This window comes from Odontesthes bonariensis, chromosome 11, assembly GCF_027942865.1.
Source record: "Odontesthes bonariensis isolate fOdoBon6 chromosome 11, fOdoBon6.hap1, whole genome shotgun sequence".
NCBI lineage: Eukaryota > Metazoa > Chordata > Actinopteri > Atheriniformes > Atherinopsidae > Odontesthes > Odontesthes bonariensis.
In genome coordinates, this window is record NC_134516.1 from 23033555 (window position 1) to 23058667 (window position 25113).

General features: G+C 41.4%; 1 protein-coding gene across 2 annotated transcripts; it reads right to left on the bottom strand.

The window, feature by feature from the left end:
* Positions 1-4681: 4681 nt before the first annotated feature.
* Positions 4682-22689, bottom strand: LOC142391836 (radixin-like). Of its 2 annotated transcripts, none has more exons than XM_075477979.1 (15): positions 22472-22689; positions 20430-20523; positions 12850-12933; positions 12457-12552; positions 11589-11711; positions 11286-11437; positions 11017-11100; positions 10603-10749; positions 9735-9831; positions 9458-9621; positions 9029-9159; positions 8565-8725; positions 8359-8451; positions 7989-8225; positions 4682-7134 (listed from the first exon to the last, which is right to left on the bottom strand). In XM_075477979.1, exons 2-15 carry the CDS (start codon positions 20439-20441, stop codon positions 6970-6972), a joined length of 1746 nt encoding a protein of 581 aa, XP_075334094.1. In that variant the 5' UTR covers positions 20442-20523; positions 22472-22689; the 3' UTR covers positions 4682-6969. The 2 variants fall into 2 exon arrangements, with proteins under 2 accessions (XP_075334094.1, XP_075334095.1); XM_075477980.1 differs by lacking the exon at positions 4682-7134 and adding an exon at positions 7152-7715.
* Positions 22690-25113: the final 2424 nt, after the last annotated feature.

Below are 25113 nucleotides of genomic sequence, written 5' to 3' on the forward strand. Positions count from 1 at the left end.
AAAATCACCACCGGTTGTATCAGTTATTTCTAATATCTCTAGCTTAACCTTTTCTGTAGATACCATTTATGGCCACTAGAGGGCAGAAACGTCCTGCTCGCAGTATAAAGATTGAATCTGTGGACTGCAGCTGGTTGCCTTCATCATACAGTATTAACAAAATGACTGTAACAGATTTCACTCCATTTCAGACACAACAGGACAACAATGCTTTCAGTAAAATAATTCAAACTGACAAAGTACAGCAATCTTTACGAGAAGTTACTGTGCAGGTTTGAAACTGGTCCTACTTCACATCTTTTCATTGTAGTAAGCTCTGTTCCCTCTCTGACAGAAAGCCCTGATCGATCTATCTATCTATCTATCTATCTATCTATCTATCTTCACTGAGTAATGATAAGAAATGTAAAACGTGAAACAATAGTAAAAATGACCCCAAACCGATGCAAAACAACAAAAATGAGACACAAAGCAATCATAAAGGAACACAAATGTCTACAGAAAGAAAGGAACAACAAAAAGGCATGAAACAATAATACTGAGCCCAATATGACCCAATTTCAGACACAGAAGGTTTCAAATGAGACAAAAACACCTAAAAAGAACACAGAGACACAGAACAACAACAACCAAAAATAGCTTTTCAATGACTCAGTCTGAGAAATGATCATTTTGAAAAGGTTTTCTAATTATTCTGTAAAACAGAGTCTATATTTTGGTTAATTTCTGGGGAAGTTTCTCATTATTTTGATAATCCAAGCAAGTCATTTTAGATTAATTTCACTAGTTTGACAATTTTTTAAAAATTAAATTCAAGACATGATTTTTGGATTTTAAGGCTCGATTTTGATACATTCTCTCATTAACTAAATAAAAGTCTAAATATTCTGGCTCTTATTTTGCTTCTCGGTTTTTGAAAAACTGACTCAATACAAATAAAAGTTTTTAGATTTTAAGTTGGTCTTCAGTTCAAAGCCTCTCGTTTCTTTAAGAATCCAAGAGCTCTTTAGAGGCTCACTGTAAAGTGGCCTTTATAACACCAGGTTTCCGGAATATACATCTGTCTGTGAGACTTTCTCACAGAGTTAAAGTGAAAAGGCTCCTGCAGAACACCCGTTGCCCCACTTAGGTTTCTTATTTAGTGGAAAGGTATGTGTTCTCTGCGGCATCCAGCACCTGATATTTACTCTACCCTGGGGAGGCTGACCTCTGTTGACCTCTGTTTCAGGTTCATGCTCCTCCTGCAGGGAAATCCGCTCAGTCACATGAAGAGACTGAAGGTTCAGAGGAGGCTTCCTGTCATTTGCTGATGCTAATCCTCTCAGATAAAGGGAAAGATGGACGCATTTGTGGAATTTCTGATCAGAAAAGCTCAGGATTAAATGTACGTTTTAGTTGAGTCTCCAGTTACACTAAAAAGCACAAACCAATAAGATATTTACACTGATTTCTGCTGTTTCTTGTAATGACAAGTTGGTGTTAGCAATCATTTCAATGAGCATCATTTTATCATCACATTCAATTCCTCCTCAGCTGCTCGCGACCTTTGCATGCTGTGATAAAGGACATTTGCTCATTTAAAGGAACCGATTCCAACCGAGTCACTTCACTCTGGATCATTTGCAGAAACTTGACCCTTAAACACGTGGAAGCTGCTCTGAACTGCAGATCTGATGCTTTTCGCCTGACTGCATCTTCATTTTAAACTGTGGGGCCTGTGTCTTCATGCCTCCAACCGTGAGTCCAACAGTCCTTGAGACACTGCTGAGCGGATTCCAGCTCTGATTAAACGGCTCGGGATTCCTGGTTGATTGATTTGTATACACACAATGTTTTGAGAGGGTCTTCCCTCCTCTTCTACGCTCCGTCATCCTGCGCGCTCCGCACAGGAAAACAGTCTCCAGTGAGCGGAGACTTGCTTTAATTACCATAAGTGAAGGGAAGGAAAGTTTAGGCTGTTCTGTTTCTAACTTTTCTCCTAACCTCCAATGGGACCTGGCGACTGAAGCGAGCCCGCTGGGTCTGCTCCTCTCCTCAGCCATGGACTGTTACGCACTTGTTTCGGTTCTTGGATATTTACGCGCGGCGCTGCTGTGGGTCGTGCAATTAGGGGTGTTCGCGCAGCACGGTGGGTGGCTGTGAAACTCATTACGGATCATGTTTTGTTTGATTTAAACACGGAGGGGAAAAAGGGAGACAGTTAAGGCTGCAGCATCCCACGCCTGTGCTCAGATGTCTAATGCAGCCCAGAAAGATACAGATTAAGTTTTTGACATGATGAAAAGTGGAGGTAAGGACATCCTGGCTGGAGAACTCGGGGGATTTTGCAGAGCTGTGACTTGGCCTGCAGGGCTGCATTCCCATCACTCAGATCCTGAGGTCAAATGGACCTTCAAAGGCACGAGACAAGAGCAAATCACCAAATTGATCCAAATAAGCCGCCGTTACTCTTTATTTGATCACTAGTCACTGTTCTTTGGAGGCAATTATCTAATTTTCCACTTCATTTACAAGAAATACAATCCTGCGATGGGAGGGGGTTCATTTACAAATTGGAACTACTTCAGAAAAAGCTCCCAAAAAACCGCATAAACTACAACAGCAAAAAGCTAAAAGTGATGAGGTTATAATAGTTGTAATTGAAACGATTAGAAAACAGAAACGTTCTTCAGCCACAATACACTTGTTGCTGAGTAATGCAGTTAACTGCTTCATGCTTTTTTTTTATCCGCTTTACTCAGATTTCTTCTCATTACGCTCTCATCTTTCTTCCATGATGCGTGTGGTCCTGAATCTAAAAGAGGATTGCAAAAGCTGAGCAGATCTTTGCAAAAGTCGTTGCATCAACTCAAATGTGACAGTTTGGTGAGCTGCTGTTTTTCCAGCTGTCAGAACAAGAACATTAGATTGGGGTGAAATAACAAAATGAGGTCAGTGCGACCTGCCACCCAGTCTCCTATCCTGCTCACATCTTCGTCTCCAGGGCATCCAACAACACATCGACTTTAAGGCAGGCGGTCGTAAAATGAAACACTGTGGCAAAGTCTACCACATCTCTTGGGACTCATGTGGACCCACAAGTTGTCTAAATTCTTCCTCAGGTATTAAAACACCTCGACCCCTGCTGACCTTTCAGTAGGCCCTTCATTAAAAAACAACCTGCTCATCATCACTACTACTCCGATGCCAAATATCTCAGGCTGACAGTAGTTTAAAGAAGCTGTCACTAAATCCATAGTGCTGCCATGTGTTGGAACCAGCTGAGGAAAGACGGACGTCTGTCTGGGGGCACAGTTAGTTTTATCTGTTTGCAGCAGTTCAGCCTGATGGGTTGTGTTTAAAACATAGAATCAGGAATGCAGAGATAATACAAGTCATCAGACATAAATTAGATTTTATGGCAGTTATTTGGAATCATCTTGTGATTATCTGAACAAAATGCAGGAAGAAAATCTCCCGGGAATCACCAAAATGAGTAGCATTCATCCTCTGGGAACCTTGCTGTAAATGTCATAACAGTGATTTGTGAAGACAGTTAGGATTTTAAAGTGTTAAATTACAAAAACTCGAGGTTCTTATGCATTTTCAGGTCTCATTAAGACTCACGATTTATTCAGTTTGACTGTAGTTTCTGTAGGATGGTGAACAACAAGTCCTCTGGGAGTTAGACCCAGAACCTCCCAATTTACTTTTCTTTCTTGACAAACTGGAGAATTCCCAGAACATCTGGGCTGCTGAAGGCCTCCTTCCCCGTGGAATCTCCTCTTTATGTTTTTAATTTATATTTCCTGCTCCAACACACCCGATTCAAATGGTTCCTTAGCTGATCATTTCAATCAGGTGTGGTGGAGGAGGGAAACATCAAAAACATGCAGGGCAGTGGGTCCCGAGGACCGGAATTGAGAAACACTGAGCAACGCGTTTCAAATTTACCGGAAAACGTACCGGAAATCAATTTCTGGCTGCAATCAACTTTTGACACGTCACCTGTCATTTCACATTCCACTTATATGACAACATCGAGAAACTTTTGATTGGCAAGCCAGTAAGCAACGTGCTGATTGGCTATTCACGCGGGCGTCAAAACAGGGTCAAAATTCGTACTTGTAATTTGAGTTTTATAGACTTGTAACATTAGGGTCGCACTTGAAGGTGGGAAATTTGTGTGTCCGTCGAATTTAGTTTTACACATGCACAAACTATCCCCACAGATACAAATATGTTTTACACATACACAAACAATTTTTACAGTTTTTACAAAAACTTTTGTACAAGTGCAAAATCTTTCTGACCCTTATTGGATCCCATAGAGGCATAGCTCAGGCTGTTAGACGGCCGCTCTGGAGTCAGGAGGTTGTGGGATCGAGGCTTATGACTGAAGGAATGTTATACACTAAAAGTGCAGACTTAAAAGCGCGAGGAAAACATCTCACAGTGTGAACTCAGTGGGTTTTTCGCAGAGCCCATCACCAGTGGTGCAAGTATCTGGTTCGAATCCTGTCCATTGTAGGTACCTGGAACTAAATCCATTCCCACTACGGTAGTTTGGGAGGGGGCTTTACTTACTCAATTACTTTACTTTTACTTGATCCCACCCCCTCCAAACTTCAAACCATCCATCTAACTACCTGAGCTACTCTTCCACGTATTTGCAGGTGTAAAGAAAACAAATGACCCATACTTAAAATTTAAAATGTTTTATTTGTGAACCAATGACGTGGACCACACCATCTGTGCCTTCTATCTTACAGAATACTAACATGAACATAAGTCAAGAAAAACACAAAGCAAAATGTGACAGCTGGTGCCAGTGCAGGCATCATCACATGACGGCTTCATTGGAGGAGACGAGCAGTCCAGTAACATTCTCCTGTGAAGGAAAACCGGGTGGAACTGAAGCCTTATAGCTTAAATGTAGAGTTTGGGACATGTCAACAAGAGTTTCCCCTCCAATGAAGCCATCTAATAAACTGATGCATGCAGCTGCTTTTAGGCCTTTGAACGAAATACAAAAATAGGAGCTGGAAGCACGGGGTGAGTTTTTCTTTTTTTTCACCTGCTATGGCAAAAACAATACCAAACAGACACTGAAGTTTAAACACAAAAGGCAGGCTTCAGCGTCTTGTTTAACACAGGTACTTTAAAACTGACTATTTAAAAGAAAAAAAAAAAAAAGAAAAAAAAACAACTGTATATCAACCATTACCAGCTGTCAAGTATAGCACAACAAATACCATAAACATTTTTCACAATATTGTTTATAGAAAAACAAAAACAAAAAAAAGGGACCCTAGAACTTTTTTTTTTTTTTTTTTTTAACATTGCAAAATGTGTTGTCGATATGTTGTCTGTTCTTAGATAGAAATTTATAAAAATTTGTTGTTTGATTCTTAGATTTCAACCACTTCCGATAAGAACCAGCTGTAACTCATCTCTTTACACAAGTCTCTCTCTCTCCCCCCCTTCTTTTGGGGAAGATCCTAAATGTTCTCCTGTAACCTTCACCAACATGTGACGTCCAAAATGTAACAGCAACCAAGTAACATCATTTTTTTCCCTTTTTTTTTTTTTTTCTTTTTCTTTAATATGACTCTTAAGGAAGTCATTGCAGGGAATAAGCACCCTGAGTGTTTGACTGTCAGTCACCATTACTATTATTACTGAGGTAGACATATGTCCCGGGTAGGGACCGATGTTTTCGTAAGCTCCCCAGCCAGAGAGGTGCCAGGCCTCAGCTTCCACACCTGAACATAATCACGCGCAGTTACACTGAACACTCGAACAACGGGCCCGTCCGTTTTAATTCCCTGGATTCCTTTGTGAGCCGGTAGGCAGAGAAAACCATCTATGGTGACCGGGAATGAAACACTTGGATGCAACGGGAGGGTACAAACACACAGCAACACTTCTACCAATTAGCTTATCTTCATAATACTTTAACTTGTGGGCGACAGCTCAGTGGCACAAGCTGATCACATGCTATCCTATGACCCCTCAGTGTAAGAAAGAATGAGAAAAATACAAAACAAACAACCTTTCCCTTAGTTACCTTTGCTACATTCGTTCGTCAGATTCCGCCATGTGACAAGTGGCTCCACCCCCCCCACAAGGGTCAGTTCACTTCAATTTCAGTCACAGAAAAGATTTTCTTAAAAATCTGAAAAATATTGCTATTCTTGACATTCAGCCTATTAAAATACTGCAGTGTCATTTTTTCCATAGAAACCTACAAACGTCACTTTAAATTGTAGTTTGAATTGAGTGAGAAATAGTGAATTGACCTCAGCTTCGCTCTTTATTCGATCTAATGAGAAGTTCTGACATGCAACACAGAAGCGTTCCGACGCCGAATGACTAAAGTGACCCAATTCATCCCCAAACTTCAGTCCTCATCTGTTTCCTGGACTCAAACCCAGTCTAAACGTAAAAGAAGGGCGTCATCGATAAAACAAGCCAAACCAAAGCAGAGGGGAAAAACTTAAAAACGAGACATGGACATGGAATTTTCAGCTCAAAACATGAAATCATACTAAAGCTTTTGTATACAAGTTGTTAAGCAAAAAAATATGGGAGAAAACAAAAACAAAAGTAGCTTTCTATGGCCATGTTTACTCAAAAAGTAATTGTTCCCATTTTGGTTATACAGGTACTCTTTTCCACTTGTAGATTACAGATGATTTCTGCAATATGACGGTGAAACATCTGTTCAAAAATGGCGTGTGTGCTGCTCCGTCTCAGGGTGAAATCCAAACTTTCTCCGCGGAGATGTGGGACGAGACTTTGGCAAAGTTTGACGGGAGGATTTCACCAGATTGTTGGAGTATGTTGAGGGAGACTCGGCAGGATAACGAAGACGGCGGCATCTGCTGTCCATGGGAAAAAAAAACCAACAAACAAAACCCCAAAAAACTAAACCGAGCAGCCGCTTCAGGGGGAAAAGTTTGGGAGCAGGTACCCCAAAAAGGGTCCTCACATGGACTCGAACTCATCGATGCGCTGCTTCGTGTTGCCCTGTCGGATCTGGCGCAGCGTTTTGTACTTGTCTCGACCGGCTTTTACGTTCTCGGCGTGCAGCACGTCGTTCTGAGTCTTCTTGGTTTCATCTCTGGCCTGGGCCAACTCTGAACTTAAAGTCTGACAGAGCAGACAGAAGAGCGGATAAGGAGGAGGAGAAGAAGAAGAGGAAGAAGGTGAGAATGCAGACAAAATAAGCAGGTTGCGGACCAGACAAATGAAAACAGAAACAGGACAGACTAAATCATAAAAATAAACATCCGACTGACATTCAGCGAATCATCTTTAGCTCCTGGATACTTATCCCGGATGCGTTCTAACGTCTTCGGACAATTAATCAACATTTTTAACTTGTTCTGAAGACAGAAGCAGCAGTCAGCGTTCACACTGATGTGAGACAGAATTCCTTCTTCTTTTTTTTGCTTTTGATTGAAACAGCCATAGCTTCAGTACCTGGCTTATGCAGTAGCCGAGCTTAAATAGAAGGTATTTGTAGTCAAAAGTAATGAAACATTTTTGGAGCTTGGACGTCATCTGTCCGGTCAGTTAGTCACCGGTCTACTTTAACGCCAGGCAACAGCATAAGCCAGCACATCTCCTGTTAAAAGCAGGAGTTTAAAGAGGAACGGACAGAGAAGTAGGCCGCATCTTACCCTTACTTGCCATTGCCTGGCCCGTGTTTCTTCTTTGCAACAAAACTGCTGTTAGAAAATATATAATCTTGTTGTTACTTGTGTTGGTGACACACACACATGTCCTTTGGTTATATAAAGCTAAACTAACTCACTTTTTTGGTTTAGTTTTAAGACAGTTGAGAGGATTATTTGTTATCCATCCAGGTTTTGTCAGTGTTAGACTTCATCTCTGTGCACCGTTTGATAAATTGATAAAATGTCTATTGAAAGTCTCAGACTCCACTGAAAGGACCGTAGACAGCCTTTTTTGAACTGCCCCACCTTCCTCCTGTCTCTTACCTGAAGCTGTTTCTTGACCCGCTCATTCTTCTGAGCCTCGGTGACCCGCTCCTCTTCGCTGCGGAGATCCAGCTGGCTGACACCCTCGTTGGAGAGCTCAGCGCTGGCCTCTGCGTGGTTCTCATCCTGCTCATCATGCTCGCTCTCAGCCTGGCCGCCCGGAGGTGCTGGCACCACCGTCGTTGCAGTCTTCAGCTCCTCCTTGGTCTTCTCCAGGTCCTCCTGGGCTGACAAAGCCTGCAGGCGGGGACATTAACAACGTTTCCACGTTTGTTTTATCAAAGCTTTGAAGAACATTCAGCTGTAACACGCAGCTGTTCCCAACTTAGGAGGACAGGATAAATAAGGCCTTAAAAGAAGACTGCTGTACCTTGTGCTGCCACTCGGTGGCCTCATTCTCTTTCTTTTGCTTGGCTTCTTCTAGGAAAGAAATCTTGGCTGTAAATTCAGCCAGCTCAGCAGCCTGGAAAAAATTTAAAAAAAATACAGACCCTGCTGTTACAGAAACTAAATGTCAACACAGCAATCTACCATTTCAGTGCTCCAGTTTGAATGTGCACAAACTGAAACACACACCAGTGTCTCCTGGTTCTTTTGCTGGTCTGCAGCCTGCTTGGCCAGCTCTGCCTTTGCCTCCTCAGCTGTTCGTCTTTCTCTCTCCAGCCTTTCAGCCTCCTCCCGTGCCCTCTTCCTTTCCTGCTCGAGCTCCAAAGCTCGGCGAGTCTGTTCCTCAAGTTCTGTAGAAAAGCAGAGCATTTCCAAATATTACACACATGCTTTCATTAAATCTTACACACATTTCACAGTGAAAGGAAAGCATAATCTCTTCTCGAAGCGTTACTATGAACTGAGCATGAACTTGCAGAAAGACACTGAAAATGTTTCTGAATATATAGAAAAAACAAATTTACACAAATTATAATGAGCAGATACAACTGTCTTTGACAACCATCCCCAGAGGCCTTGATTTGGTGGACTGAAGGCGGAGGCAGCAGCGAAGATAAGAGAGCAGATGGATGGATAAAGAGAAGAATAGATACCTCTCTGAGCTTTCGTCGTCTGCTCTTCAATCTGTCTCAGCCTCTCCATCAGCTCCTCTTTCTCGCGCTCTATCCTTTCCTTCTCTTTCTCCGCATGCTCTCGCTTCTTCTTTTCATTCTCGAGCTGGGCCCTGAGAACGTCCGCAAATACATATATGCCAGATGTTTTAAACAAGTCACGCACATCCTATAGGAGTTTAACAAACGCATAAGAACACAAGGCATTTAGCACGATCATGTGTGTAAAACAGAAAAGACTTCCCTCCAGTGGAAAGGCTCTTCTGTATCAACTTCATATTTTCATCTATTCAATAATATTAAATCAGAGTAAGTCTCTTGTTTGATGGACTTTGTAAGCTCTTATTTATACGGATTCTGTATAAAGAGAATCTCAGATGTTACGATGAGTATTTCACTGCTGATTTTCACCTCTCCATCTGCTTGTGGTGTTTTTCCTCCCGGGCTTGAGCTTTCATCTGCTGCACCTCAATGGTGTCGGGCTTTCTCCTCCTCATGTACAACTCGTGATTACCCATGCACAGTGCCAAAATGCGCTTGTTGATTCGCAGTCGTGGGGCGTAAAACACAAAGTCCTACGAGAATGAAAGAAGAAGACAAATAAAGCGTATAAAAAAATGAAATAACATTATGCCGGAAGGAAAATATCGGTCAACTCGTCAGTTCTTGTGACGAATCAAACACTCACAGGTGCTTTCTTGTCAATAGGTTTGATGACAAACTTCTTGTCGTTGAAAGAGATGTTTCGGATTTCGCTCCAGGGGAAGCCAATTTTTGGACTCAGTCTGGAAGAAACATAACATAATAACCGTCTGTGATAACCAATATCATGAGGACATACAGGACAGGATGTAACGCAGACTAATAGACAACCTTTCAGGACATGGTGACACTGAAGAGCCTTTTTAAATGAACAAAGTAGAAATAAAGTTTCATAGAATATCAGCAGGAGTGAATACATATCAAAACTGATTTGTCTCTAATTCTAACAGACAGTGCTCTCTGACCAACAAAGAATAAGGAGAAAGACAAAGGATAGTGTGGAAGCTGCCTGCAGAGAGAGATAGAAACTATGCCTTGCTCCTGCCATGTTTAGCGTTTCCTTCCATGTCACCTGGACGAAAAGAGGAGGATAGCAACTGTGCTAACTGACAAAGTCCAAGCAGATTGACACAGAGGAAATGTGGTAAGAGGAGAGATTAAATCTATCCGCTCCTCCACAAATAGGGTGGAGAGAAAAGATCTGACCAGAGTGGACAGGAAAGACCCTCCTACAAACAGAGCAGGACAGATACAGTCTTCCTCTCTCCACCTTTCACTCAGTCCTAAAAATATCTGCGTTTCCTCTTAACTTGCTGCACATTGCACAATCATCTTAGCAGGGTCTCTCACAAAGTAATAAACCCAGAAAAGCAATATCAGCTACTATAACTCTCCAAATTTTCAAAATAGGTCTATAAATTTATGTTACAATTAACCTTTTGGAAGCTGACGTCTGGTCACATTATTACCAGACAAACGACAATGGAATCGACCCGAGTGTTTGCATCCCTTACTTGTCCTCGTGTTCATAGATGTTGAGACCAAGAGCGTCCACGCCCAGCCACAGCTGCGTGCCTTTCTTGTTCTTGATCTCAAAGTAGTTGACTCCATACATCTCCAAGTCCTGGGCGATTTTAAGATACTCCATCATCGAGTCCTCTCTTCAGAGAAGAAAACTCAGATTAAGTTCCAAGATAGTATATTATACACGTTTTTATTTATTAAAAAAAAACAAAAAGACAATACAATCTGTGGTCACTTGTACTATGGTATGACAATTAAAGTACGGGACAATCGAATCAAATAAATTTGATGGTATTGTTGATCCCTTTACACAATAAATTGGCATTTACTCCGACATATTCCAGCAGGCCCAAACATGCACTTGGATAAACAAGCAGAACGTGATGAAGAAATGGGACACACACCTGAGCATTCCCCTGTGTTCTTCATGCCAAGTCTGTATCCTGTCTTCCCATTGTTCCTTTGTCAGTTTGTGCTGCTCAAGGACTCTGATCACACACACACAAACAAACAGAGAATAATGTCATGCAAAACGATGAAGGAATGTAAGATAGCTCAAAATGGCTTCCTCAAGAGTAAATACTCCAACAGGGAACAAAATGTATAGCATGTTCATGTGAAAATAACATTTACAGTATATTAAGACACGCTTTGTGTATAAGTGTTTGTATACCTCTGTGGCAGCAGTCTATCGTGGGTGAGGTACCCGGCTTTGTGGACATCTTTGTTGTAGTCTCCATACTTGGCCTGGACAGAGTATGAGGCCAGCAACACAGCTGTCTCTGGAGGGCAATAATTCTCATCGTTCAAGATGGCCTCCTTGACCTGGACAAGCACGTGGGACAGAAGCAGATGCACGACATAAATTATTCTGTGACAATCAGTTGGTACAACCCGCCCCCGCCCCCTAAAACATACAAACTCCTCCAGACACCACTTTAATAAGTGTGTGGAATCAGAGCGAGTGTCGGGTTACCTGCAAGAAGAAGAGTCTCTGGGTGATCTCTTGGATTAGCTCCTCTGACACATCCTCGGGGAAGAACTTGGCTCTGAACTTGAACTGCAGAGGGTTCTCTTTCTTCACATCCTGGTGAGTCACCTGTGTGATAAAAAAGGTAACACTGGGATCAACTAATTATCAGTCCATGACTGAAAGGCTGGAGCGACAAATCTATCATTAAATCAGAACGAATAGCCAGCTTTATTTCAGAAATGTTACATGTTTCAGATTGTTATCTATGGTCACAACTGTTTATTAACCACATTAAAGATTAGTTCATGTAAATAAAATACTGATGCCTTCAACTTCACAAAAAAAAAAAAAAAAAAAAAAAAAAAAAAAAAAGTCTTGGTTTGATTATATTCTGTGACAAAAGCAGGTTAAGGCTCTGTACAAAACACCCACATTCATCATTTAACAATATCCTTATGTGGTCACTGTCAGTGCAAACTGGATGCTCTGACATCTGGTGACATATGCTAGCTGGGTGGGCTGAACATATGTGCGCATTTGACACCCACAGACACACAAAATAGTTTCCACTGGCACCCCACTTGTTTGAAAAACTCTGTCATATATCTCACTGACAGCCCCGCACTGCCCTGACGGGAGCGCAGAAACGCTCACTGTGCCCAAACCTTCACTGGTTTCACAACATGGTAACGTTACTGAAGCTTCTCTTCAGTTTTCACTTTGCCCCCACCTTTTTGTCCCATTCCATCTCTCTCCCACACACACTTGCAGAGCATGAGGGAACCCTCTGTCATGCACACAGTAATAGTGGGGGACAATGAAAGGTAATGCATAAAGTTTAAATAATGTTTGGTGACCAGAGGAGACGCACCTTCTTATTGAGTTTGAGCCAGGTGATGTAGCCTTTACTGTCCACGTACTGTAGTCCAAAGAACCACACCTCACGCAGACCCACTGTTTTCACCACCTGGGGAGGAAAACAAAGTGAAGTGGAAATTTCACACCTTCTACAAAAGACGACGCCTCCGGTGATGTGTCGACTCCCCAGAGATAAACAGTCGTAGAACTTGTTTGCAGTAAAATCCCCATTTCTGGACATACGGTTTGTCAAAAAGAAGGCAGGATTTGTCTTGTAGCTGCAGGATCTCAGTGGCCTACTATTGAGTTAATTATGCAAGTATGTTAGGATTAATCATTTGATTCATAAGGTAATGTGATAAGTTCAAATGTAAGATAAAAAATAAAAATAGTCTGTGATGCTCACCTGGTCAAAGAGTTGTTTTCCTGTGGTATTAGGCTGGATGGCAAACTCCAGCTCTGCATCCATGGTGGTCACACGGACATTGATCTGGAAAACAACGGGTAATAAACTCACTTTGTTTCCCCATGTTACACAGGGAAAGGTTTTATGCTTTCGTTTCAAATCTGCTCAAGAAATCCACTTCCTAAGAACCTTTTTACATTTTTTGTTAAAACTGCTGCATTCATCACACATTTTTGGGATACTTACTGCCACCCTTCAATAAGATGATGCCCAAACATTACTGTTTTACTCAGGGGAATCTTTGCAACTGGGCGCTTACTTTTTACATACTGCAAAGAGAAATGGCAGAAGAAGAAAGAAAGAAAGAAAGAAAGAAAGAAAGAAAGAAAGAAAAACAGCAATCCCAGCAGCTAAAGGACTGCATACAATAGTTCTAAGACCCAAACTGTAAACTTTACACAGTTTGTGCGATGCCGGTTTTTCAAGATGCATCCAGCCCACCACTCATCACAGATGATGAATAAATAAACATTACGTAAATGATAGGATGCGGGGCAAAGCATTTAGTCACCAATATGAGTGACTACTCATGGCAACACCATTCCAAGACATTACACAACTCCTACATTGGGATAGGATAAGGATCGCTTTGTATGTGGGCAATGTGTAAAATCGTTTACAGCCTACATTTTAAGTGGTCTGCCCTAGTGAGCAAGTCTCTTTTTTCAAGGCAGCAGCCTGTTCCTCAAAGACCTCTGTTGGGTGGAGCAGAGGATAGAAGGCAGTCATTGGCTGGGCTTTGTTAAGCAGCACTGGCAGTAGGCCTAGCAGCAGCTGAAGGCACAGAACAAGGCAGGGCTGACCTCTGAGGCATCCGACATCCTTCCTCCCACACCTCCTTACAAACTGAGCAGTAAATTGCCTCAACTGTGGTTGACGACATCGTATGAGAAACAGAAGGAAGTGCAGAGTATTGAGGAAGGTGAGAAGCAGATTGAGGCAAAGCGCAAAAAATTACAGTTTAGAAAGAGCCCAAAGGAAGCTAGAGGGACAATCTGAGGGTAATCCTCCCTTTGAGATTAAGTTACAATGAGGTTCTGGTAGAGTTAAGCAAGGAGGGTAAAGAAAAAGTGCACACAAAGAAGACCCCATCCCCAATAATTATAGACAAACCTCAGCAACACTCACTTTCTAGTCCAGTTAGTTCATTTCAATCAATGTCTCCCCTGCCTTCATCCCCGTCTTGTGGTTTCTCTCAAAATGCTCGTAATGAATAATCCATTAAACTCGTGTCTATACAACACCTATCTTAACTCTCTTATGACACATGGAGGTCCAACAACCATGTTTCTGTCTACCTTTCATTAATTATCCATGAAAGGCTGCAGCATTTCTCCAGACTCAAGCAAGATAGTTCAAGAAATGAAAGATATAAAGCAAATGTTTGTACAACAGTCTATTTATGCAACATCATCTTAATGGGACAAAACTGTATCCCAAATGCTTATAATCTAAAGTGCTTAAAGCCAAGAATTACCTAGTACAACGAGAGGGCAGCTTTGCAGAAAATGGTTAAGTGATTGTATTTTGCCATTAGTCTAGATTAATTTTCAGTTGATCCATCAAGACACACATGGACCGAAACCGCTACGGCCCGCATGTCGCCAAAGTCTTCAAAGAGATCCCTCCGAGGGGCACGGTGCAAGCGTATGAATGAAATTAAAGGTCAAATAATACTGTGGAAAAAAGTGCTACCCTGCAAAGATTTCAATATAAAAGTACTTTATGAAGAATGAATAATACATTCAGCTGCCTCTTCTGTGTGTCTATAGTCCCCCAGATGTACCAACTTCACCGGCCCTGACTGAAGCTGGCAACAGCGGTCTGCCATCACATCAGCCTTTTACATAAAACACAGTAGCTGGCCCCGACACAAATCTATCCAGGGGTAACCAAATGGATCACAGATGGCGTCACACTCTCAGACACAGTGTGTACAAATACGTCCTTCTCTTAGGTTGTAGGGGTTTTAGTCCAGGATAAGTTTGTTTTTTTTTAGTGAGAACCTCAGGAAGGATATTCTGAATTGGTGGGCACTCTACAGCAATGACTAGCTTCCAATACCATTATCTACTTAACACAACACAACCCTGTCTACATTATTTCAATGAGGAAGCCAAGGGATTTGGTTACACGGTAGAACAGATACTACTAAAACATGCACCAGCTCTTTACTCTCTGACTTTCTTTGCTCAGATGTAAATACGTCAATACAAACAGGCATTTATGGATTAATGTAACTCAAATTATAAAACAAAAGCTACTTTGAAACAACATTAAACAAGGCCGTAAGTTTAGAGTGTAGAGGGCTTTCGGAAAAGACTACAAACATTTAACAAAAAGGGAGAATTAACCAACGTAAAAAAGAAATATTATCAAATAATCACATTCTGCCCTCATTTTTCTATGGATAAAAGCAACAAAGGCAAATATTTAAGCAGTAGGGCACTGTGCTGATCTATTGTTGTGGGTGCAAATAACTGATAGTTAACAAAGGCAAATCAGCAAAACAAAGTGCGTGGTTCACTGAGACACGAATTCAAACTTTGTGTCGATGTTAAGACAGTGTGCCTCAGTAGCTTTCGAAGAGCGGAAAAGTTGAGCTGAGTTTTCCAAGTGAACGGCTTCGACGGAGTCTACCCCTACGTTTGAGTGGAGCCTGCATGCCATCAGCAATCAGCTGTTGAAGAACCAACTTTTGTGCGCGGATGCGTGTGTGTGTGTGTGTGTGTGCGCCTCAGCCAAAACATGTCAAACCCACAGGGCGGAGAGGAGGAATCCTGTAAGGACCAGACGGTCAGTTAATCCTCTCTTTGCTGCAGACAGAGGGGGAGGAGACGAGGGAACACAACAACATGCTGAGGTACTGACGCAGCTAATCGCTAACACTGACAACAGAGATTTCTTTAAGGAGTGACTTTTGCAAGCCAGTCCTTAAAAGACGCTCACTGCCTGGTGACATAAAACACACAGGCTGTGAAACCTAACAGTTCTTACTCTCAGGACCATATTACTCTCTTAAATGTGTGAGTAGATATTCACTTGATGTGCAAAGTTACAGTTTAGCACTGATCCAACATATCAAATGTCTTGTGGAATCATTTAAAAAGAACAAAAAAAAAAAAAAAAAAAACTTCCAGCAATATCTGAAACCAAACATTTCTGTTCCTCTTATTATCGTGTCTCATTTCCACTGTTGATTGAACAGACACTTTAAGGAAGTAAGCAAATTCAAATTATAATGAAGCAATTAAAGTAACTAACAATAAAGATTAATATGTACAAACATTTCCAAGTGTCTTCAGAGACAAAGCCGTTCAAGCCAGGGCAGATGCTGCGTGTGAAACTGGCCCACTGACTTGTATGGCAGCAGATCATCTCCTGGGGTCAGACTAGAGGCAAAACGTGACGAGAGCATCAAGTGGCCTCGCCCTGGGTAAGTCCACGTTCATCTCCAACCACAGGGTAGGCAATGGAGAAGTCAGGCTAAGTCTGTGCAGAACTCTGTGTGTATTTTTCGTCACTTCGTCACAGTCCATTTCTCACTTTTTAGATTAAACAGTGTGAAAACGAACAGCTAGCCTCAACCATGAAGGTGGGGTTTTACGCCTAGAAATTTGCTCGTCGTCGTCTTTTTTTTTTTTTTTTTTTTGCACATTGTGTAACATCATTAGGCAGGCGTCATGATGCAGTATGTGTAGTTCGGTTTGTACAACACTACCATGTCATGAATGGAGCAGACCAATTGTTTCACAAACCAACGCTAATCCTACGGCCACTTTTGAAATATACCATTTTAGGATGTTCTGAAATCCCGCTCTCCATTGCAGTTGTGAAGAGGAGTTCTCACTCAGATTTGACCCTTGTTAAATGTGCAGCTGTTTAGTTACTGTAAGCTGTTTAGAAGAGCTTTGCTGAGAGAGGTCTTAAAACAAACACACACTTCAATCAGTAGAGCTGCTAATCTGCTCTGCTAGGCTTCCAGTAACTGTCTGTCCCTCTGATTAACCCCCTTGCAGCGTGGGGCACTTCTCATAGGGAGGGAGAAATGGAAGGAGGAGTGAGAATGGATAAGGAATCACTGCCATTCTTAGTTAAGGAGAACGGGACGCAACACGGTTTAGAAGATGAATAATCCACTTATCTGTGGTCCAAACATAATGTGAAAAACTTAAAAAGATCCACTATAGGGTTAACACAAGGGAAATAAGGTCATAATCTATAATTATGGAGCCGGCTTTTATAGGGGTGAGGTGAAGGGTCAATCGCAACTGGAAAGCCTCGTCTCAATTCTTTCCTTCCACCAACCCAAACAGCTCCAATACCTCAAAGTTTCAAGGAAATCTAACAAATCTGATACTTCTCTCGCATTTTTCTTCTTTTTCCCAAATTTTTACGCTCATCTCTCTGACTGCTTCCTTCCCCCGATCGTCCCTCGGCTGTCTGGTGACCCTCCTTTCTCTCCAAGCTGCTCTTTTGCGTCCACAGAGCCAGGATGTTGACATAAACTGGGCCCCCAAAGTACACACCAGGCCCCCTCTCCAGCAAACAGGAAAACAGCCGCAGGCGAGGAAGCCAGCGAGGGCCTTCTTCCAATCGCCTCATTATTCCTCAGCTCTCCAGTCGATTGCTCCAAGCAGAGGGGGGATATTGAAGTCAAGAGATGTGAGAATATCTTGTTTCATACATTCATTTTATAAGCTTCATCTATACTGATGCTGAAGCCAAGTAAGTGCTCCAATATTCTAACCCAAGATCATTTAATCAGCATCTAAAATATTACCCAATCAGCCCTGTTCCAGTCAGCGTGAAGCTCTACAGCCTTGATTCAACTTCTGAAATCATGTTGAGACTTCCAGCCAAAATGAAGACAAACAACACAGCGTCTCGTCATAGAAACTATTTTGATTAGGAACCATCCAAACTGAGGGAAGTCACCCAGAGGTATCTGAGTAGAACATCTAAGTGTTATAGTAGCCATTCGAACATCCTTAATGAAGAGAAAGGAGAGTATTTCAGTCCCACAATGCCTTGTGGTCGCAGCTTTCATAGCGTTATTTGCATCTAGTCGTACTATTATCGGGTTTAACGAGGATACATGTGAGAACAGCAAAGTGAGGGCAAGCAGCCAGTGAAAACATTTAAAAACAAAAAAACATTTCCTTATATACATCATCTCTAATATGATATATGCCAGATAACTTTTGTGTAGCAACGCAATTAGATGGCATTAAATGAAGTATCTAAAGCACTTTATGGAGAACAATTATTGAACAGCAGCAGCGCAGTCGTCTTTTCCCCAAGTCTATGATGCTTTCCCCATAGAGATCAAGGAGAAGAGCTTTTTGGCTGTCCTGTAACTTTGTAAGCAAATCAACAGACTGGTGTCACAGCACAACGGCAATAAAGTACCTTCCATGTTAATGGTTTGTCTCAATTTTAAAGACTGTGAAATTGTTTTAGGTGCGTTTGTTTAATACCATTTAGAACACAGACTATAAGGTTAGCTTAACACCTTCTGTGTAAGAATACGTAGCAGTCAACTAGAAACTGGAGAAATCTGTAAGTGTCTTTAATATATCAAACTTAAAGCTGAAAAATGAATTAATCACCCTCAACTCCAGAACAATAAAGTCTTTTGTTACGCAACCTTGCAATTGTTTTTAATGACTCTGCTCTTGAAGGAAAGTGACACTGAGACAGAAGAGGCAGTTCCAAGCGTTTTGTTGGCCAACACCGGTGCCAGAGAAGGCCAGGTCATGCAGACCCTGCTCTTGCTTCCTCCGTTTTATCATGTCAGCACACCCCTGCAACAAGCTATGCTTTGTCAGATCTTTTTCCCTGACACAAATTTTGCTCTCAGTGGGGAGGCTGGCACTCTGGAGTCATTTTTGGGATGGTGCCCTCGTGACTCAAGGGATAATAGAGGGAAGTGGAGGATGACATCGGTGCCTGGCTGCTCCTATTCTGAACCGTCCCAAGACCCCACCCACAACCTATCATGCAAGATAGGATATGATAATGAAACACAAAACAACCTTCTTCATTTATCTGTATGGAAAAAAAAAAAAAAGAGTCATATTTCCAAACTGTTTTCTGCCATTACATAGAGTTGCGTGACTGATAAAAAGTTTACACCCATTCAATAATGCCCTCTCATTGTGTCCCCTAGATATGGCATATCTGCCAAGATCCACTTATGTTTAGGAGAACTAAAAAGCCAACAGACATCTTTTGTAATTATGTTCCTTCCTTCATTTAGAATATGTGGTTGTTGTTTATCTAAAGGGCTAATATAATTGATTTAATTCGTGGAAGGCTCTCACTGCAATGGCGGCATAGAAATTTATGGAGAATGACATTAAAACAATCCATGGCAATTATTTAACAATTAGATGTCAACTTAAAATGTCATAATCATGGCAGCCCTCGCCACACGAAGGCCGAGTCCTTTGCTGATTTCTTGGAAATAAATTTCTTTCTTTTTTTTTTACACCACCAAACTGACCTTAAAATCTTTCCATCTGAGACACATGATGCAAGTTTGGATTAAGTCTGCTGAAAATGATAGATGATGTCGACAAGCTGCCAAACTTTGACTGCCTTGAAGCAGGCTGCACAACAAAAACAATCTGGCACAGCGAAGTGATCTAACAAACCCTCTCAAAAACAGATGATTCCATAAGGATCAACCTATGTTTGTGGACATTCCTTAAAGATGCCGTTTCGGTTTAAGGTTGGTTGTACACTGCACAGTTTTGGTAACATGGCATGGATGATACATCTGATTAAGTCTTTAACCTATTGGATGATAATAGTGGTGCACATGAAGCCCTTAAAGGCCAACAGTGCCTGCAGATGAACAGACAGAGAGGTGAAACTTATATTCGGTAATTACTGAATGTACTTCAGGATGCTGGGACGCAGGGTGAGAACTGTCAAATGACTTGGTCTGCTGCTGGCTAAATGTGTATCGATTAGACCTGCATCATAGGTCCTAACAAAACAAGCAGCTCCTCCAGACTCATGCCTGCTCTCTCTCCCCCCCATCAGCTCACAAATAAAAAGCAACACAACTGTGGGAAGCAGACAGCCATGACACGACTGCATCAAATTGGTTTTGTTTCGGCATCATTCACATCCGAGGACTCTCGCATTCTCTCCACTCGTTAAGCAACAATGGCAGCAGTGTTGCAAGTTGCAAGGCCAGTGGGCTAGGCAGCTCACGTCACACTCTGGCTGTTGTTTACTTGGAAGAAGAGGACGAGGAGTGGGAGCAGCCATGGGGATCAATCTGCCATTTCTCAGGATAATCATATGCAGCTTTTGGCATACAAAACACTTCTAAAGAGTCAGTTTATACAAGTAGGAAGAAACAAGCAAGTTTGCAGCTTTGGATTTAAATCGCCAATCAAAAACAGCTCTTTTATTTTACTGACTTCTTCCCATAGCAAAGTATTTCTGTGCATACATCTGTAGAGCACAGTATGATAAAGGCATTTGTGCTTTGAGCATCTTACCGGTTTAGGCATCTTTGCTTCCTCTCCTCCTAACACCCAACAGCTGAGAGGATAAACCCGTCACAGGACGGCAGCAACACCTGTATCACAAGACCTGAAAATTGGAAAAGGAAAACATTTCCATCAGGCACACAACATATGTGGGTGTAACATGAGAGTCTACCTAAATACATTAGGCTATGTCATGTTTAATGTTCTAGCTTTTGTGTTTGCTAGGTGGGAAATGTCAGTATATGACCAGGCAACAATTATTACATTTAAAAATCAGTCGTGTGCACAGCACATAAATCAGAAAGAACTTAATGTAAAGTACAGCAAAGAGAAAGCAAGTGACCTGATAAAAAGTGAAACAATGACGAAAAAAAGAAGAACTGATGAATCCCTCTCCAAAATCTGTTAATGACTACAATCCCACCATGCGCCACAGCTTTGTTTAAGGTACATGAGGCCACTACTGTCAGGAGTGTGTGTGGACAAAGCTTAAGAGAATTGAATAACAATCAATCGTGTATGATAAGTCATCTTAAATCATTTCACCCTTTAGATCAAGCCAGCTGAAGTAAATTCTGCTCAACCGTGTCCTTGGTGGCTTGCAGCCTCCCAAAGACTGATCCAGCTGCACAAAACATGAAACCTGAATTCTCCGACTGACTAAGATTATTTTTGCAGACATATCTCTGTTGCTTTTTTCCAGGCTGTGTTTTTTGGAACATATATGCATACTTTACTGGCAAGAAAAAAACGCAAAAAGTTTTGCAATGACATGTGCTCGACTGCAATAGGACACTGAAATGATCCAAGGAAGCTAAGAGCTTCTCTTGTGTGGACAGGTCACAGGATTCACACCTGGGAGCTCCTTTGTAGTCTGATGGTGAGTGCACTGTCACAGATGCAGCCTCACCATCTCATATCCTGTGGCGTGCATTAACACACCCTGGCTTGATAAGCGGAGAGGTTGCATCATCGTTCTAGACTATATTACTACGATGATACTTTCCATCACTGCAGCTAGCAACTAGTTTTGATATCCATACAGCCAAGAAATTATTTACAAATAAGATTTTCTTCAATACGACCAGCTAGACACATCAGAATTTCTGAGATTTGACTTTGCAGATGTCTCAGAGTGTGAAGGTGGTTGTGATTCACACAAGAAGTTACATGGTGACATTTTCTAGGTCAAATGTAATGAAAATGTATTTTGCAATCAAAAACAAATGCCTTTCCCCCAAAATGAGTTCCAATCCAATTTCTATAAATTCATCAGTAGTGCCCCCACTTAAAATGTTATTTAAAAAAGATATATATATATATATATATATATAGTGTTTATAGCTCCGTGTCGAAAATGTACCACTTTCACACCTGTCTGCAATACAAATCGAACAACTATGAACCTTATAAAACTTAGGATATGCATGTGAAATTAACAATATGTTATAGAAACTCATTTTAGTTTAATAGGAACTGTAAAAATCTGAAAATCTTAGGTGTTGCGTCTGTTCTCCAGAGTAACATTTGCTCATTCGTAGCTTGTCAGCAATTAGCTTTTCCATTTACCCGCCGATTTGGCTTCCGTTGCAGCGTAATTCAACCACAACTTAACCAAACAACAAACAACTGTTGCTCGTTAGCAACAGCAGCGTGACACGGCGAAAGCGTTAAAACGATAGTTAGACAGGGGGGCTGAAAGCTTTTCTTTGACTTTCACACGACGACACATTAACACGGGCACATTAACTCCAAATATGCCCTCAGAAGTCAAAATTCTCGCCGTCGAAATGCTGACATTTTCAAGCTAGTGGGTGTAGTCTACATAACGGGACGAGCCGTACGTGTTGCTACTTAATTCGCTACATTTTCCTCCCAAAGAAAAATCAAACGCCCTGTGAAATAAAACAGCAAACGGCTGGTTTGTGTGCGCTTTAAAAGCCACAACTTAGTTCAAGTCGGCCTTTCAATGAAGCGGCTCGAACACGAGGATATCCGCTATTGCACCAAACTTGGAAGAGAAGCTCATCTTTTAGGGAGAGGCAACTCACCGGGGGACGATTGTGTCTCCACTTGAGTGGCGATCTTTGAAGTGGTATCTTTGAATGTGACAAAACAATCACGGTGAAAAACCAGCTCGCGTACTCGTTCCTTGTCTCTCCTTGCGTTTGCCGAAACAAATTCCCGCAGACATGTGAAAAACCGATGAAGTCTGAATAACCATAAGGCGATTTGGGGTACAAGTGTTGAAGCGGCCGGGATAAAATACTACATTTCCGGTATTCGTTTAGAAAATAAAAGCCTCGGGGAAAAAAAAAAAGATTTAATGTACACCAAATAACAATGACTGAGAAAACGAAGCAATAAATGACAGAGCATATTAGATCGCATCTATCAAATCAAATCAAATCAAATTAAATGTATTTGTATAGCACATTTCATGTACAAACAATTCAAAGTGCTTTACAGAAAATAAAAGCATTGCAGCAGGGAGTGGAAAAAACATTAAAATACATAAAAGAATATAAAGAGAAACAAATAAAATCATTTAAATGAATTTAAAAACAAGCAACAGTCAAGATAAGTTAAAAGATATCGTGCAGATTTCATGCATAGACACATGAGAAAAGAAATGTTTTTAACCTGGATTTAAAAATGTCCACATTTGGTGAAAGTTTAATCTCCACTGGCAGTTTGTTCCACTTGTTTGCAGCATAACAGCTAAATGCTGCTTCTCCATGTTTAGTCTGGACTCTGGACTAGACCAGCTGACCTGAGTCCTTGGATCTAAGAGCTCTGCTGGGTTTATATTCTCTGAACATATCAAAGATGTGTTTTGGGCCTAAACCGTTCTGGGATTTGTAAACCATCAGCAAGCTTTTAAAATCTACAGTAATTTCACCTCCGAAGCTAAGTTAAAGTGAAGAATTGCTTATGGGGGAGAATCATGTTTTGAAGCAACTTTGACCGAGAGCTGAAACAGTATTCGATTTATTTTATTTTGAAGGACAACCCTTCATTTCCTGTCATACCTCACACTTGACGCACCTAACGGTAAGGCGTACAATATGGCTGTCAGCAGCCGAGGAGAGGATGCAAGATACATGTGGGATATGCAGCATGTCATGAAGGTGTATGATAGATGATTTTAACCAAAGTTAAACTAAAACTAACTTGCCCCAGAGGTGCACTTTTGAAAATGCGTAGACTATGTAGAGAATTACGTACAGCAGATTTCAATCAGATCCAATGACTATAACTGTTGTCGTAAGACACTTTAAGTGCCATCACCTCAAATGTGACCCTCTGTGAGCTGTAACCGTGGTGTCCCTGTTCAGGTCCAGTTGCTTAACCCTAACTAAATAGAATCCCCTTTTCTCTGTTTTACTCCAGTCCTTTATGACATTTGAGCCAGACATTGTATAAAGTTATCCAAACGGAAATTAAACAGTTTTCATATGTTTAATATTAAGATGTGGTTACAGACCACTTGTTGCAGAAAAAAAAGTAATCATGGCTAATAAACATAGTTTGTGGATCACTAGTGCCCCCTGGTGGTCACAATGTGTATGCGCTTGTCAACAGCGTAAACTGTGTTAATAGTCCAACTGAGAACCTCTGAAAAATGTAATCTTTCCAAATATCACCACTGTAAAATTGCGCAGCGTACGGCAAATGATCATTTAATGTGAAACATAATGAATGAAGAAGCTTATCTATGCCAACAATGTGTTTGTGCCTTCTTGATATTTCTTCCCCCTGTAGAATATAGAAACATATCGACAGTAAGCCTAACCACTGTTACTAAAAACAGTGTTGTTTTTCCCCTTTCTTCTGCACTGAGTTTCCTGACCCCCCAGATAGGGACTTTTTGGTTGAGTCACTGCCTGGGAACCACCACACCTGAGCTGCAGGCTATTTTTACAGGTTTTCATCTCCTTTAACTTAAACCTTTTGATTAGTTTATAGCAACATCCTAAATCTGCTCAGATAATGCGACTTATAGGGATATAAAGAACACCCCAGGTGAAGAGATAACGCCGATCTCTTGCGAGATGAGAAGAAAAAGAGATGACACTGAACTGGCTCCAGTTATGCGTCTGCGTGGTGGGCGGAGCTGTGGGCCTGTAGAAAAGCTTGCAGGTTAGAGGTAAGGAGCTCACGTTTAAAACTTTGCAATCTAGCACACCCAAAACACAACTTTACAGTTAATGCACGCCGCAGCAAAAAAATACAAACTATCGTCTGAATGTAGTTTCCTGCTTGGACACACGGAGGCAGCGCGTCTCTATCGATAGGCTGAATCTGAAGGTTTCTTTCATTAACGGGCCAAATTCAGCTGGTGATATGAAAGATAAATCAATGCAGTTCGACGAACTAAAACTGCACATTACACGTGATTAATTTCAGTCCCGATCAATACAGTCTGATTGACAATTCGGCCCACAAACATTTGAGGAATATTCCCAGATTTGATAACACAGCCCATTGCACTGGACAGCCGTGAGGTGTGGGATTTCTGGTATTCATATGTGGAGTTTAATCAAATTTCTGACAGTTTCAGCTGTTTCATGCCTGTCCAAGGTGAGAGGGATTTTTTTTTTTTGCATGTTGCTTTTTTACTCTACCTGACCTCCAGTGGCACCAATAAAACTGTTTTTAAAGAAAGTCTTGTTTCATAACAAGAACGTTT

Excerpts from the sequence above, each read along its gene's own strand:
- LOC142391836 (XM_075477979.1), bottom strand. Across the intron at positions 12,553-12,849 it reads GAAAACAACTCTTTGACCAG|GTGGTGAAAACAGTGGGTCT; the intron begins GTGAGCATCACA and ends TTTCCTCCCCAG. Across the intron at positions 8,726-9,028 it reads GACGACGAAAGCTCAGAGAG|AACTTGAGGAACAGACTCGC; the intron begins GTATCTATTCTT and ends GCTTTTCTACAG.